Genomic DNA, 14,915 nt, shown 5'->3' on the forward strand with positions numbered 1-14,915 from the left:
GCAGATCACAGTAAGCAAGGATGTACAGATCAGAAGTTGTAAAAAGACTTAGACAGAGGCATACAGGTTATATTGCACAGGGCGTGCACTAGGCGAGCTCAGCCTTAGCAAGATCAGCATTACTTGAGGCCAGACAGTCCATTCATCCGTCTGATAATGGCTGGGAAGAAGCCGTTTCTGAACCTGCTGGTGCGTGTGTTCAGGCTTCTGTATCTTCTGCCTGATGGAAGAGGTTGTAGGAGATCATTACCGGGGTGCGATGGGTCTTTGATGATGTTGGCAGCCTTTCCATGGCAGCGAGCTGTGTAAATGGAGTCCATGGATGGAAGGTTGGCTTCCGTGATAGTCTGGGCTATGCTCACCACCTTATGTAGTTTCTTATGTTCCTGGGCAGAGCAGTTACCATACCAGGCCATTATGCACCTGGACAGTATGCTTTTGATGGTGCATCTGTAGAAGTTGGTGAGGGTCCTTATGGACATGCCAAATTTCCTGAACTGCCTGAGGAAGAAGAGGCGTTGTTGTGCCTTTTTGACTGTCACATCTACGTGGTGAGTGCAGGACAGGTTGTCGGTTATTGTCACTCTGAGGAACTTGACACTTTCCACCCTCTCAACCTCAGTTCCATTGATGTAGATGGGGGTGTGCTCTCTTCCTTTCTTTCTGAAGTCAATAGTCAGTTCTTTAGTTTTGCTGACATTGAGAGACAGATTGTTTTTATTGCACCATGTCACCGAGCCCGCTACCTCCCTTCTGTATTTTGAATCTTTATTGTTAGATATCCGCCCTGACACGGTGGTGTCATCAGCGAATTTGTACATGGTATTCATTTGGAATTTGGCAACACATTTGTAGGTGTAAAAGGAGTACAGTAGGGGGCTGAGGATGCATCCTTGGGGGGCTCCAGTGTTATTGTGGAGGAGGTATAGTTATCCTTACTGACTGTAGCTGTTGGTCAGAAAGTTGAAGATCCAAGAGCAGAGAGTGGAGGTGAGACCAAGATCACGCAGTTTTGAGATCAGTCCGGAGGGGATAATGGTGTTGAAGGCAGATTTGTAGTCAATGAGCAGGAGTCTGACGTTGGTGTCCTTGTTGTCCAGGATGAGTGCAAGGTTAGGGGCGTGGCATCTGCTGTGGACCTGTTACGTTGGTAGGCAAACTGTAGGGGATCGAGGCAGGCTGGGAGACTGGAGTTGATGTGGGCTGTGATCAGCCTCTCGAAGCACTTCATGACTATGGAGGTCAGAGCTATTGGGCAGTAGTCATTAAGGCACATTGTATGTGCTTTCTTAGGTATGGGGATGACGGTGGTCTTCTTGAAGTAGTTGGGGACTTCGGCTTGTAGGAGGGGGAGGTTGAAGATGTCAGTGAATACCTTCGCAAGTTGGTCTGCACAGGATCTAAGTGCTCGGCTGGGGACACCATCCGGGCCTGTGGCTTTCCTTGGGTTGATTCCCAGGAAGACTGATCCAACTTCTGAAGCGGTGACAAAGGGAACAGGTGTGTTTTGGGTTGTCGGGGCAGGCGTCACCATGCCAGTGGCATTCTGCTCACACCGAACATTGAAAGCATTGAGCATGTGAGGGAGGGATGTGTCATTGTCTGCCATCTTGCACTGCTTCATTTTGTATCCCGTAATGTCATTTAGGCCTTGCCATAGGCGGCAGGAGTCTGTTTGGTTGGTCTGGGCCTCTAACTTGGTCCAGTACGGGATTTCATCCAGTCCTCCTGTAGGTTGACGTGAGTGCTTCATTATCAGAGAAGAAAAATGGTAACAAATGCTCTAATTTTTCTTCAGCGGGGGTTCTGTTGATCAAGGTCTACAGTAAGAAGTTCCTTGTTACCAAATACCTCAGCAGCTACAAACATCGTTAAGACAGACAATCTCTGCCAAATAACTTTCTGTCTGTGCACTATTGAGAACACTTTTCTTGCCCATTAGTCCTGGGAACACCTAATCCTTAGGTATAAAATCAGAAAAAAGGTGACAGAGACCCATTTATTGCTCTCACAGTTTTGTGTTTTTACTAATGAATGTAGCAGGGCCACCATCTGCAGACAGTGTCAGCTCTGCAATTGTGATGAGAGGCGATGGGATGCGGCAAGCCCCAGTGGCGAACAAAAAACTGGGTGTCAGTCTCTGGTCTGGTCCCTAAACAAATCAGATTGGTTGGGGATGTCAAATAATTATCTAAAGATAGACTTAAATCTAAGGCTTGGTTTTACATAACATAGAAACATAGAATATATGAGCAGGAGGAGGCCATTTGGCTTTCGCGCCTGCTCCACCATTCATCACGATCATGGCTGATCATCTGACTTAATAGCCTAATCCTGTTTTCTCCCCATAACCTCTGATCGCATTTGCTATATCTAGCTGCCTCTTGAATACATTCAATGTTTTGGCATCAACTACTTCCTGTGGTAATGAATTCTACCGGCTCACCACTCTTTGGGTGAAGAAATGTCTTCTCATCTCCGTCCTAAATGGTCTACCCTGAATCCTCAGACTTTGACCCCTGGTTCCACCATTGGGAACATCCTCCCTGCATCTACCCTGTCTAGTCCTGTTAGAATTTTATAAGTCTGTATGAGATCCCCCCTCATTCATCCGAACTCCAGCAAAAACAATCCTAACCAATCCTAGCCAATCTCTCCTCATATATCAATCCCACCAGCCCAGAATCAGCCTGGTAAACCTTCGCTGCAGTCCCTTGAGAGCAAGAGTATCCTTCCTCAGAAAAGGAGACCAAAACTGTACACAATATTCTAGGTGTAGCCTCACCAAGGCCCTGTGTAACTGCAACAACACATCTCTGCTCCTGTACTCGAAACCTCTCGCTAACAAGGCCAACATACCATTTGCCTTCTTTACCGCCTGCTGCACCTGCATGCTTACCTTCAGCGACTGGTGCACAAGGACACCCAGGTCCCGCTGCACATTCCCCTCTCCCAATTTACAACCATACAGGTAATAATCAGCCTTCTTGCTTTTGCTTCCAAAGTGAATAACTTCACATTTATCCAAATTATGCTGCATCAGCCATTGATTTGCCCACTCACCCAACCTGTCCAGATCATGCTGAAGGATCTCTGCAACTTTGTAACAGTTCATCCTCCCACCCAACTTAATATTATCTGCAAACTTTGAGATGCTAACGTTTTCCTCCCTCATCCAAATCATAAATATATATTGTGAACAGCTGGGGTCCTAGCACCGATCTCTGTGGCACCTCACTGGTTACTGCCTGCCAGTTTGAAAAGGAACCATTAATTCCTACTCTTTGTTTCCTCTCTGCCAACCAATTTTCTATCCATCTCAATACACTTACCCCAATCCCATGTGCTTTAATCTTGCACAATAATCTCTTATGCGGGTCTCTGTCAAATGCTTTCTGAAGTCTGAATATATCACATCGACTGCCTCCCCTTGTCAAATCTACCAGTTACATCTTCATAGAAATCCACAGATTTGTCAGGCATGATTTCCCTTTATGAATCCATGCTGACTCTGTCTGATCCTGTCATTGCTTTGTAAATGCTCTGCTACAAAGTCCTTGATAATGGATTTGAGAATTTTCCCCACTACTGACGTTCGGCTTACTGGTCAATAATTCCCTGTTTTCTCTCTACTCTTTGAGTATTGGAATGACATTAGCCACCATCCAATCTGCAGGGACTGTTCCAGAGTCTACAGAATCCTGGAAGATGACCACCAACGCATCCACTATTTCTACAGCCACATCTTTAAGTACTCTGGGATGTAGGTTATCAGGCTCTGGGGATTTATCCGTCTTCAATCCCATCAATTTTCCCAGCACCATTTCTCTACTAATATTGATCTCCCTCAATTTTTCCTTCTTACTAAATCTTGCATTCTCCAACATTCCTGGTATTTGATTTGTGTCCTCTTTTGTGAAGACAGAACCAAAGTATGTATTCAGTTGCTCAGCCATTTCTTTGTCCCCTATTATACATTCACCTGTTTCTGTCTGTCTTCACCAATCTCTTTCTCTTCACGCACCAATAGCACTCTTAGTGTCAGTCTTTATGTTCCCTGCAAGCTTACTTTCGTACTGTATTTTCCCCTTCTTTAATCAATCCCTTGGTCTTTCTTTGCTGAATTCTAAACTGCTCCTAATCCTCAGATGTATTACTTTTCTTGGCCAATCTGTATGTTTCTTCCTTTTAGCACCTGTGAAATATTTAAGTGAACAGGTATCTGACTGTTATTGGAGGTCAATGGACAGTCTTGTTCATGTGTATTCTCTCTTTCAGCCATTTCTCCGGGATTGTATATATTTGTAGTCAGAATCACCTCCCTCTAAGAGATTTCTGTGCCTTTTTGTAGCATCCATTATTAGTTTTCCAGATAGATATAAAATGTGGTTGGTGACTGCTTCTTTGTATGAGTCACTCTCATCAGTAAATCATAGAAAATATAGCTTGCTGCCTACATTAGTATTCGCTAGTGTGATCAGTCCATGATTTCTACGCCTGTGATTTTAACTGAAGACAGCCTTATCGGGGAATAGTAAGATGGTATTATTTACTCATGGTCCACTTCCTTATACACATTCGAGATGGTTTCCCAGGGCATAAGACATTGCTTGGACACAGGACAGAAACATCTCCCATATAATTTCAGATTTCTCTTACTAAAGTAACAAATTCATTGCTGTTGTAATTTTTTGACATATTATTCTGCTGACTGAATGTGCCATCTGCCAGAAACGGCAAGAAAGTATTTGTTAGAAGCTACAATTATATAACATGCAATCATCAATAATTCTCTGCTTCATTTATCAAATTTATCATTGCAGTTGTCGAGTTTGAGTATTTTTTATAACTTCCATGGCTTAAGGTCCAAAGCCAAATTCAAATTCAATATTCTATCACAATGTATGCATTTGTAGGCTACATCTTCCAAAATTAGGTGACAATAAAATACCTTGTTTTCTTTTTCTGCATTGATTTTTGTTGATATGCAAATTACAAAACTTGCTCCACATCTTCCACACAGCTCCCAACAACAAATTGGCACACCTTACCTTAGCATTCATTAAGATGGTTGACATAAATATTGTTGGACACGAGACATGGTCCTTCTGGATTTATGTCTTGGACTTACTGAGAATTACTGGGGATATTTATAATCTCCCATCATCAACGATGAAAACTAAAACTAAAACCAGACACAATTAACCGACCGCCACACATTAATATGGAGGAGTGTTGGGAGGTAGTTTAGGATGGGGAGGGTTGGCAGAGGGGAGTGACCAACCCATTCTCTAGATGCCGGTCAATTCATTAGTTATTCTAAAGATTCTGTGCACTTCCATTTTAATATTCTTTTTCATTATTTCACTTACAGGCCAGTTTTGTTGGACCTCAGGAAAATTGGCAGTTTAAGGGAGAAATAAAGGGTTGGGTGGATGAACAGGTTATTCTACAGTACTGACTGTGGGTTAGTGGAACAGCAGTGTTTCTGTTAGACCAACAAATAAACCCATAAACTTTCCCATGATCTGACCAATTCATGCCACCTCCCCTGAAGTATATGTGATTATATTAATAGCTAATAGCATTAGTAGGTCAGATCACATGAGATTGGGTCTTGATGAGTCCAGCTCAACTACGCTTCTGCACAAAGTGTGAATAGTTAATGAACCATTCACCAATTTGCCCTAGTATGTGTCAAGTTTTGGATTTTTTATGGTTTCCAAAAATTGCTAGTAATATTGATACACCACCAATTGATCCTACTCCAACTATCTGAATACCCCTCCTGATCACTTACCCCTTGGTCAATGTTAGAACCCTGGCTGCAGACTGGAGTTGCAGGTCTACTTACACAACATTTAGTGAAGCAACTTTCAATCTGGTTGGCTATGGATGAGAAGCTTTAACAGAACCTCTGGGAAATCCATATCTCCAGGTTAAGGAGCATGGTTTTTGAAATTTTTGTCTGTATGCTTGATGATGAAGTATGGCCCTTCCCATACTTCTGAAATTTAGAACTTAGGGAAAAGATCATGAGAGTTTATTTTATGAAAAACATTCAAGGTGGGCACAGCCCAGATGTCCTCCTATTTCAATGACCGTAACTTCCCCCGTCCGGTGATCAAGAATGCCCTCAACCGCATCTCTTGTGTTTCCCGCGCCTCTGCCCTCACATCCCCTCCGCCCAACAAAAATAAAGACAGAATTCCCCTTGTCCTTACATATCACCCCACCAATCTCCGCATCCAGCGTATCATTCTCCGCCACTTCCGCCACCTACAATCCGACCCCACAACCACAGATATATTTCCCTCCCCACCCCTATCTGCCTTTCATAGGGACCGCTCTCTCCACGACTCCCTCGTCCGCTCCACACTCCCCACTAACTCCACCACCCCTGGCACCTTTCCCTGCAACCGCAGGAAGTGCTACACCTGCCCCTACACCTCCCCCCTCACCTCTATCAAAGGCACAAAACAAACCTTCCACATTTGACAGGGGTTAACCTGCACACCCGTCAATTTGGTCTACTGCATCTGCTGCTCCCAATGTGGCATCCTCTACATCAGTGAGATGAAGCTGAGACTCGGAGACCGTTTTGTAGAGCATCTGCGTTCTCTTCATGATAAACGACAACACCTCCCACCGCCAACCATTTTAACTCCCCCTCCCACTCCCTGGGTGACATGTTCTTCCTGGGTCTCCTCCAGTGTCACAATGACGCCACCTGCAAACTGGAGGAGTAGCACCTCATAGTCCACCTCAGGAGCCTACAGCCCAATGGCCTAAACATGGAGTTCACCAGCTTTAAAATCTCCCCCTGGCCTCATCCCACGTCCAACCCTCCCTCTCATCCCTACCTCCTGGACCTGACACAACTTGTCCGTCTTCTCTCCCACCTCACTGACCAATCCCTACCACTCCCTACCTGCACTCACCTATCACCATCCCACCTACCTTCCCCAGCCCCACCCCTCCTCTCTCTATTTATTTGTGAGCTCCCCTACCCCTCCCCATTTCTGAAGAAGGGTTTTGGCCTGAAACGTCAACTTTCCTGCTCCTCTGATGCTGCCTGGCCTGCAGTGTTCTTCCAGCTCCACACTGTATTATCTCTGACTCCAGCATCTGCAGTTCTTGCTATCCCCAAGGTGGACATGTTGTGAATTGAGCTCAATTCTTCTCTTCTTTGATTTTCCATTTAACAAAATTGTGAGAGCAGGCACCTATGTCTGAGATCCCTTTTTGCCCTTCTAATGTGTGAAGTCACACACTGTTCTGGGGCTGCAAATACATAAAATTATTCTTACTGTTCTTACATATATCTCTTGGAAAGTCCTCTCCAATTGCAAATAGTAATCACACTTAGTATTCTTGATACGGTTATAAGATTTCAACAATATCTCTAATACTTCTTTTACTATAACAACAGATGCAATTATTTTTAACATGTTCACTATTTCCTTTTTCCTATTATTGACCCATTTGCATTTGCTTTAATAGGCCCTTTTACCACTCTTCCTCCCACAACATTTAATAAAATATTTGTGTTGATACGCATCGCAAGATTCCTTCCCATTCCATTTCAATCATTTTGCGGCTTGTATAGCTCATACAGCTCACTGGATTCCAACTTATTAGGCTGAATTTTCCAGGTAAGGTTGTAATCCTGATGAAGGTCTGAATTCTGGGTAAGAATCTGGATGAGATCGTGTTGGAATGTCAGTTATGATTGTCCTTGAGGGGCCAATGAAGAAGCTACTTATTGGAGCTTTGTTCGGTTAATGATGTCGGGAAGATGAGGGAAACAAGGCCAGACGGCCTTCGGTGATGCCCAGTTGGAAGCTGTGTGTTGTTGAAGCAGGCAGGGGAGCTGCACGTACACCTCAAAATGCAGATGCTATCTGTTGCATCAGGAGACTTCCCCCTCTCCAAGATGGCTTGCAGACATAGCTGTGACCAACATGGTTGCTGACATCATATTCCGGCTGGTCTGTGATGGGGTGGTTAACTGGAAGTATCAATGCCCATGCCTCTGCTTCATCTTTCCCTCCCTGGTCTGCCTTGTCAATGCTGCCACTAGCTTTCTGATCCACAAGGGCTGATGCCATGCTGAGAAGATCCCAATACTTTCCTCACCCTGCTCGAATGGGCCCTTAAGTGGGCTAAGTAGCCAGTGCTGCAGTGACCCTGCCTCTGGGTAGAGTACTTGGGAGTCAGGAAAGCACAGGATCTCCAACCCAAATTTGCCTCCAGCACTGCCTCTGCAGGGCCAGAATAGTTCAGCCTTTGTTTCACTTGAAAAAGCCTGTGTATTAGTTTGATACAGTCTCTTAGAATCAGATAAATTAATAGTATTGAATGAAATCATTTGCTTGTGTTGTATTTTTGAAGATTATTTAGTTTCATGCTGTTTGTACATTCTTACTCACTTGCCCAACACCATGTTGAAACGATTCACAGAATCAGCTTCCCTCAGCTTTTCACATTAAGCAATCCAGATTCTGACAACTCACTAAGTAAAGGGGAAAATCAATTATCTCCCATTGGAGCTAGATATGGATTTAAATCCACAACCTCTGGCCCATTCACCAGAAGGAACAGCTTTTCTCTGTCAATTCAATCAAAACTTATTATTATTTTGAAAGTCCATGTTAGGCCACCTTCCAGGGCAAATAGTCCAAATGTTTCCAACTCTGTTCATAACCAAAGTGCATCTTCTGTGGTAACATCCTCTTAAATAGCCTCTGTTTATTTTCTAAGGCCTTTACATCTCTCCTGTCCAGGACTGTCCCAAATATTCCAACTATGGCCTAGCCAAGGATTTTCAAAGTGCTGGAAACATGCCCTTTCAATTACATTCCATATCTCCATTTATAAAAACATGTAACTCCCATTTAACATACATATAAACATATAAAATAGGAATAGATGTATACCATTCAGGCCTTTGAGCCTATTCCACCATTTAATGAGATCATGAATGATCTGTCTGTATTTTGAATTCCATATTCCTATCTACTCCCAATAATGTTTGATTCCGTTGCCCAACAGGAACCTAGCTACCTCTGTTTTAAATATATTCAATCGCCCCACTTCTTCCACCTTCTGTGGCAGACAGGTTCAAAGTCACACAACTCTCTGAAAGATAAAAAGTTCTCTTCCACTTGGTCCTAAAAGGGTGACGACAAATTTAAAACAACGCTCTATATGGACACCAAAGTCTTTTTGCTCATTTATACTTCTCAGTGTCATGTTTTTACAGTACATTGTCTTGTCAAATTAATCAACCAAAGTGCATGACATCACAATTTCCTTACTTCACCTGAACTCAAATTTTCCTCTATTCTACTTTGTTGAATACCATTCTCTGTCATCTTTCTAAAATCCTCTACTACAAATAAATGAGATGAATGGTGATAATTTATTTATTTATTAACATCAGTTTTGTAATTTCAATTTCAAAATAGTGACATATTGGCTTTGGCTACTTTAGTGAAGGGTTTTCTTTAAAATGGTCAAAGACCCCTTTGAGAATCAGTGACCTAATCCCGTATTTATCAGAAAGCAGAGGACTGCAAACCTCTGTGGTGTTAATGGAAAGTTGTTTATACTGTTTGGTTTACAAAGGTAGACTAAACACGTAAATCCATTAGCTTTGTTATCAGTTGAACATTTGTTTTAAAAAATACATTTTACAAGCACCAGCATTGCGATTAGATGTCAATAGTTTCTCTTCTAGAACATGGGACTTTTTTGACTGGAGCGTAGGAGGTTGAGAGGTGACCTGAAAGACCTTTATAAAATAATGAGGGGTAAAGGCAGTGTTAATGGTAGTTGTATTTTCCCTAGGAGGTAGGATTTCAAGACGACAGGACACGGTCTTAAGGTGAGAGGAGAGAGATTTAAAAAAGTTATGAGGGGCAAATTTTTTACATAGAGGGTGGTTCACATATGGAATGAACTTCCTGAGGAAATGGTGGGTGTTGGTACAATTACAACATTTAAAATACACTTTGATAAGTACATGAATAGGAAAGGTTTGGAGGGATATGGGCCAGGAGCAAGCAGGTGGGACTAGTTTAGTTTGGAATTACGTTCAGCATGGACTGGTTGGACTGAGAGGTCTGTTTTCATGCTGTATGACTCTATAAGTGAAGTCATTGGAAAACCTCAGGAGAAAGGCAGTTTGTGAAACTTCTAAACCAAGAGGATTGGGTGAGAAATCTGTAGGCTATTAGAACTGAGAAAGTTTAAACTCATAGATTTTTGAAAGTTTATTTTGACATATTTGTCGATGATTAATCAAACTCTTGATAATATGCAGAAACTAAATCTGCAGTCAGTGAACTAAATCCTAAGGTGTTGAGATAGGGGTGTACTTTCATTAGACTTGAGTCTCTATAATGATTAGTAGAGGGAAACAGGTTGAAATTGTTTTACTCTGTACTTTCAGATCATTCTAACTTTTGTTAATATGTAGAAAGCTTGTTTTGTTTTGTTTCTTCTTTCATTTAATAAAGTTTTGTTCTGTTTTTGAAGAAAGTCTGCAGTCTCACGTGAATATGTCTCAGTGATTACCACCATGTTTACTAATTAAATTAAAACAACTTTTATGCCAGATTTTTGTTCTGGAATTTAATTTGTCTAGTAGCTGGGATCGTAACAGTAAAAAACATAGTACGTGGAATGTGTACAATATTTAGTTTGTAAATAAAAAATATTTTTGAATGATGTTGTATTCAATATACAGATATAATTTTAAAAAAAAAGTAAATATATCTGTGAGTTGGGATAACAAGGTGTAGAGCTGGATGAACACAGCAGGCCAAGCAGCATCAGAGGAACAGGAAGGCTGACGTTTCGGGCCTAGACCCTTCTTCAGAAATGATATTTCCTCTGAACTGTGTTTATATTGATTGCTGCAACATAGACTCACCTCATTCACTTTAGAAGGTCAGGGGAGGACATGTGTTATGCATAAAGTTCACAGAGTGTGTACAAAGAGGTGACAATATCCTCAATGCATCTCAGAGGGAAACCCCCAGAACTCAGGGAGCCAAAAAGTCAGAAGAATGGATGCAAAATGTGGAAACGCGTGAGAACCGGTAGCTTGGGTAGGAGGTTTTTGGTCAGAGCAAATTCTGGAGGGGGCGGGAGGTTCTTAAATAAAGTTATGTCAACGAGGATTTGGGAAAACTATACTTGATACTGTTGTTACATGAACAATAAAGGCAGATTTGCATGAATCTAAAATAATTTTATAGAGTGGGGTGTCAGGAAGAAAATAAGGCAATTCAATACGTTTTGAGGGCAAATATTATTTCTTCCTCTCCACATAAATAATATTTACCCAGGATCAAACTGTAGCGACATTGTAGGCATTGCTCAACGAGTCTCCTGAGGGAGCTTCGCTCCTGTTACCCCGGGTTGACCTGACGTTGGGCTTGGTTTACACATGGAAGTGAGGTAGCACCGGGAGGAAGCGACTGCCCACGGTTCACTGATGCCAAACCTCGCGCATAATTTTGTTTTGGTAACTCCATTTACCGTCTGCGTTCACACATATATTTGTAATAAGATGACTTCAAAGAGGAGTGAAGGCGAATGGCAGGGGTTAGTGAATGAGGTGAGTTTATGTTGCAGCAATCAATATAAACACAGTTCAGAGGAAATATCATCCATCCAGCCATATGTGGGGAATTAAATGAGGCAAATACTTGCTCCGATAGGGACAGTCTCGCTGATACAAAATGTTTATAGATTTAATTTGGTGCGAAACGTGAGGGATTCGGGCATTAACCCCAGAAACTATAAACGGCCGCCGGGGGCTGCGGCTTCACTCCCACCAGCTGTCAGCCCGAACAGAGAGCCGCACATCACGGTTGAGCCCGAGCGCGGAGCTGCAGCGGGACGTGGAGCTGAGCCCGAGCGCGGAGCTCCGGCCTCTCCGGCCCCAGTTCCCGGATCCGGCTCAGATCCTCCACGTCAGGATTACTGCTGCAGCCAGTGCGCATGAGCCCAGGTGGAGTAGTGTCCCACTGCTGCATATCAAATACACAACTTGCTGAAAAAAAATCCGACGCGTACTACCGTTGCTGTCTGTATGTACCATCACTGTGTGGGGAAGAAAAGCAAACAAAAGGAGTTGTTTGAATAGGACAACCAATTGGCAGGACAGTTTGATTTCTTCCCCAACACCCCGTTCCCTCCTGTTCACATGGGGGAAATGTTTGCACTGGCTCTCAGTTGGTGCTGCATTTTCTGAGTGCAACGACCGGAACAACAATAAGGAGAAGTGGAGGATAGTGAAGCTTATCCTTCCCGACTTTCCCACATCCTTCATTTTACATAAAGAAAATAAACTTCCAAAGTCAAACTTTTTTTTTACAAGATGTCTAAATTTAAAGCTTCGAATTTTCAGCTGTTCACAAAGGTTGGATAGCTGGCATTTGAAATCAGAAATTTTGCAACATGTAACTATTCGGTAGCTGATACTAGTCTTAAAGCGTGATAAAATGGTTTTGCCATAACTAATAAAGGCACAGAAACAATTTATTATTTTGCTTGAGCTCATTTCAGAGAGTGTAACAATTTCTTCAGTCTCTACTTCATTCACCATGTCTAAGCTCTTTCCCAAACTAATACATCTCTATATCACTCACTCTGTCTTCAGGTTCTCAGCATGCACTTCAACCTGCTTAGTGTTGCTTTTACAACCTCTGATTTTTTTTAAACTATAGAGGCCTATGCCCTATATCAAAAGATGAGATTACTCCCTAACATGATTTAGTGACCCTATGTTGTTTAGTAAATATATAATTAATACTCCACAAGGGATGTTTTTTTTTCTTTTAACAACTCATCCATATCTCTGGACTGTTACAACATTATCATTGTTGAGAAAGGCAATTGATTGACTAGGTCCTCTTAGGCATGAACCCATGGAATCACTTGTTCACTGCATGACTGGTTTAGGTTACTCTCCACCACTAACAGCTGTTGCTCATCAATGTTTCAGTTAAAAAAAGTAAAGCTAATGATGCAAAATGACTAACAGTTTCTGATAACAACAGATCAATTTCTGGACTGCAAATGTTAAATTGTGAGGGCAGACTGCATAAGTTAGGGTTGTATTCCCTGGAATTTTAAAAGTTCGAGACAATTCTTCTGTTACTGATGCAATGAATGGCTCTGTCTGATTAACACTTTGAAAATGTTGCATGAGCAGCAGATATATTTACAAAGGCAAGTTTTGACATTTTTTTCCAAGAACATTTCAAGGATTGCCAGTGTTATTTTATTACTCATTAGTTTTGTGCATAGATCGTCCTGGGTGAGTGGAGGATGGCGGTGGTTTGACAGACATAGAGTTGACTTGGAGAGTGGAAATAAGGTCTCAACTAAGGCAAAGAACTGACATGGCCTTCCTATTGAGCCTGCATTATCACTCATCCATCTCCAAGCCCAAATCTGATCTGTTTACAAAGGCCAGGAGACCTAACTCAACCTATCTGCCAGCTGCTGCTTGTCCCAATTTTGATTGATCTATATTCATAAGAATTTGTTTTCTATACAGTCTCAGGTTATTCTGCCAGACGCTTTGATACCTTCTCACAGACCCCTGATGGGCTAGGGATCCTACACTGAGAACCCCTGTTTTATTTCAAGACCTCATGTACAAGTACAATGAATGCCAAACTAAAATTTTACGACTAATATACATGTTTATCTCATTTTCTATTCAATGAAACAACAGAAATCTAAAGCACATATATCACGGAAACTTTAATTTCATAAGATACCCGTATAGCTCAGTGGTAGCCACCTTTCGAAGGTACGTTGATTCATTTGTTGTTATATCTGCTGCTCATGCAACATTATAAAAGTGTTAATCAGACAGAGCCATTCATAGCATCTGTAACAGAAGAATTGTCTCTAACTTTTAAAATTCCAGGGAATACAACCCTAATTTATGCAGTCTGCCCTCACAATTTAACATTTGCAGTCCAGAAATTGATCTGTTGTTATCAGAAACTGTCATTTTGCATCATTAGCTTTACTTTTTTTAAGTGAAACGTTGATGAGAAACAGCTATTAGTGGTGGAGAGTAACCTAAACCAGTCATGCAGTGAACAAGTGATTCCATGGGTTCATGCCTAAGAGGACCTAGTCAATCAATTGCCTTTCTCAACAATGATAGTGGTGTAACAGTCCAGAGATATGTATGAGTTGTTAAAAGAAAAAATAAACATCCCTTGTGGAGTATTAATTATATATTTACTCAGGGTTGCTCAACATATTCTTCCCAGGCTGCTTCATTTAAAGGAACAGCATTGCTTTGGTCTCATTTTGTCTGAATAGAGTGCACAAGCATGTAAAACTAAAGCATGTTCTGACTTTTCTAGTAAGTATTTTAATGACTTATTTACATTGTCTGTGACAAATTTGGTGTTGATGACTATTAGGTGTTACAGTCATAGGCTTTTGGATGGTATAGAATGGCTTCACCACTACTTACTTCATGAGGGCAAGGGGTTTGTCAGTAATTTCCTCAAACTAGTTAGTTTGTTGTCAAAAATAGCTTTCTTTGGGTGTTGACATTATTAACATTGCAGCTGTATTGAGCTGTGTAATACCAGAAACAGTCAGCATTTCAAGGAAGAAATGAGTTGTCACTAGTTGCCTCCAGCAGAACTGTTTTTATGCTACCTTGTATAATACATATCATGATTTAGTGTCATAGAATCATAGAGATATACAGCATGGAAACAGACCCTTAGGTCCAACTCATCCATGACGACCAGATATCTTATATAAATCTAGTCCCACTTGCCAGCATTTGGCCCATATCCTCTGAACCCTTCCTATTCGTACACCCGTCCAGATACCTTTTAAATGTTGTAATTATACCA

The 14,915-nt window shown here is 41.8% G+C and overlaps 1 protein-coding gene across 1 annotated transcript in view; it reads left to right on the forward strand.

Annotated features, from left to right (window-relative positions):
* The first annotated feature begins 11,504 nt into the window (after positions 1-11,504).
* Positions 11,505-14,915, forward strand: part of LOC109925625 (coiled-coil domain-containing protein 149) — a 135,275-nt gene continuing 131,864 nt past the window's right edge. The window contains exon 1 of the mRNA XM_048604901.1: positions 11,505-11,629. Coding sequence (XP_048460858.1) covers positions 11,507-11,629 — 123 coding nt within the window. The 5' untranslated portion in view covers positions 11,505-11,506. The remainder of the gene's footprint in view (positions 11,630-14,915) is intronic.

Source organism: Rhincodon typus, chromosome 1 (assembly GCF_021869965.1).
Source record: "Rhincodon typus isolate 14 chromosome 1, sRhiTyp1.1, whole genome shotgun sequence".
In the NCBI taxonomy this organism is placed as follows: domain Eukaryota; kingdom Metazoa; phylum Chordata; class Chondrichthyes; order Orectolobiformes; family Rhincodontidae; genus Rhincodon; species Rhincodon typus.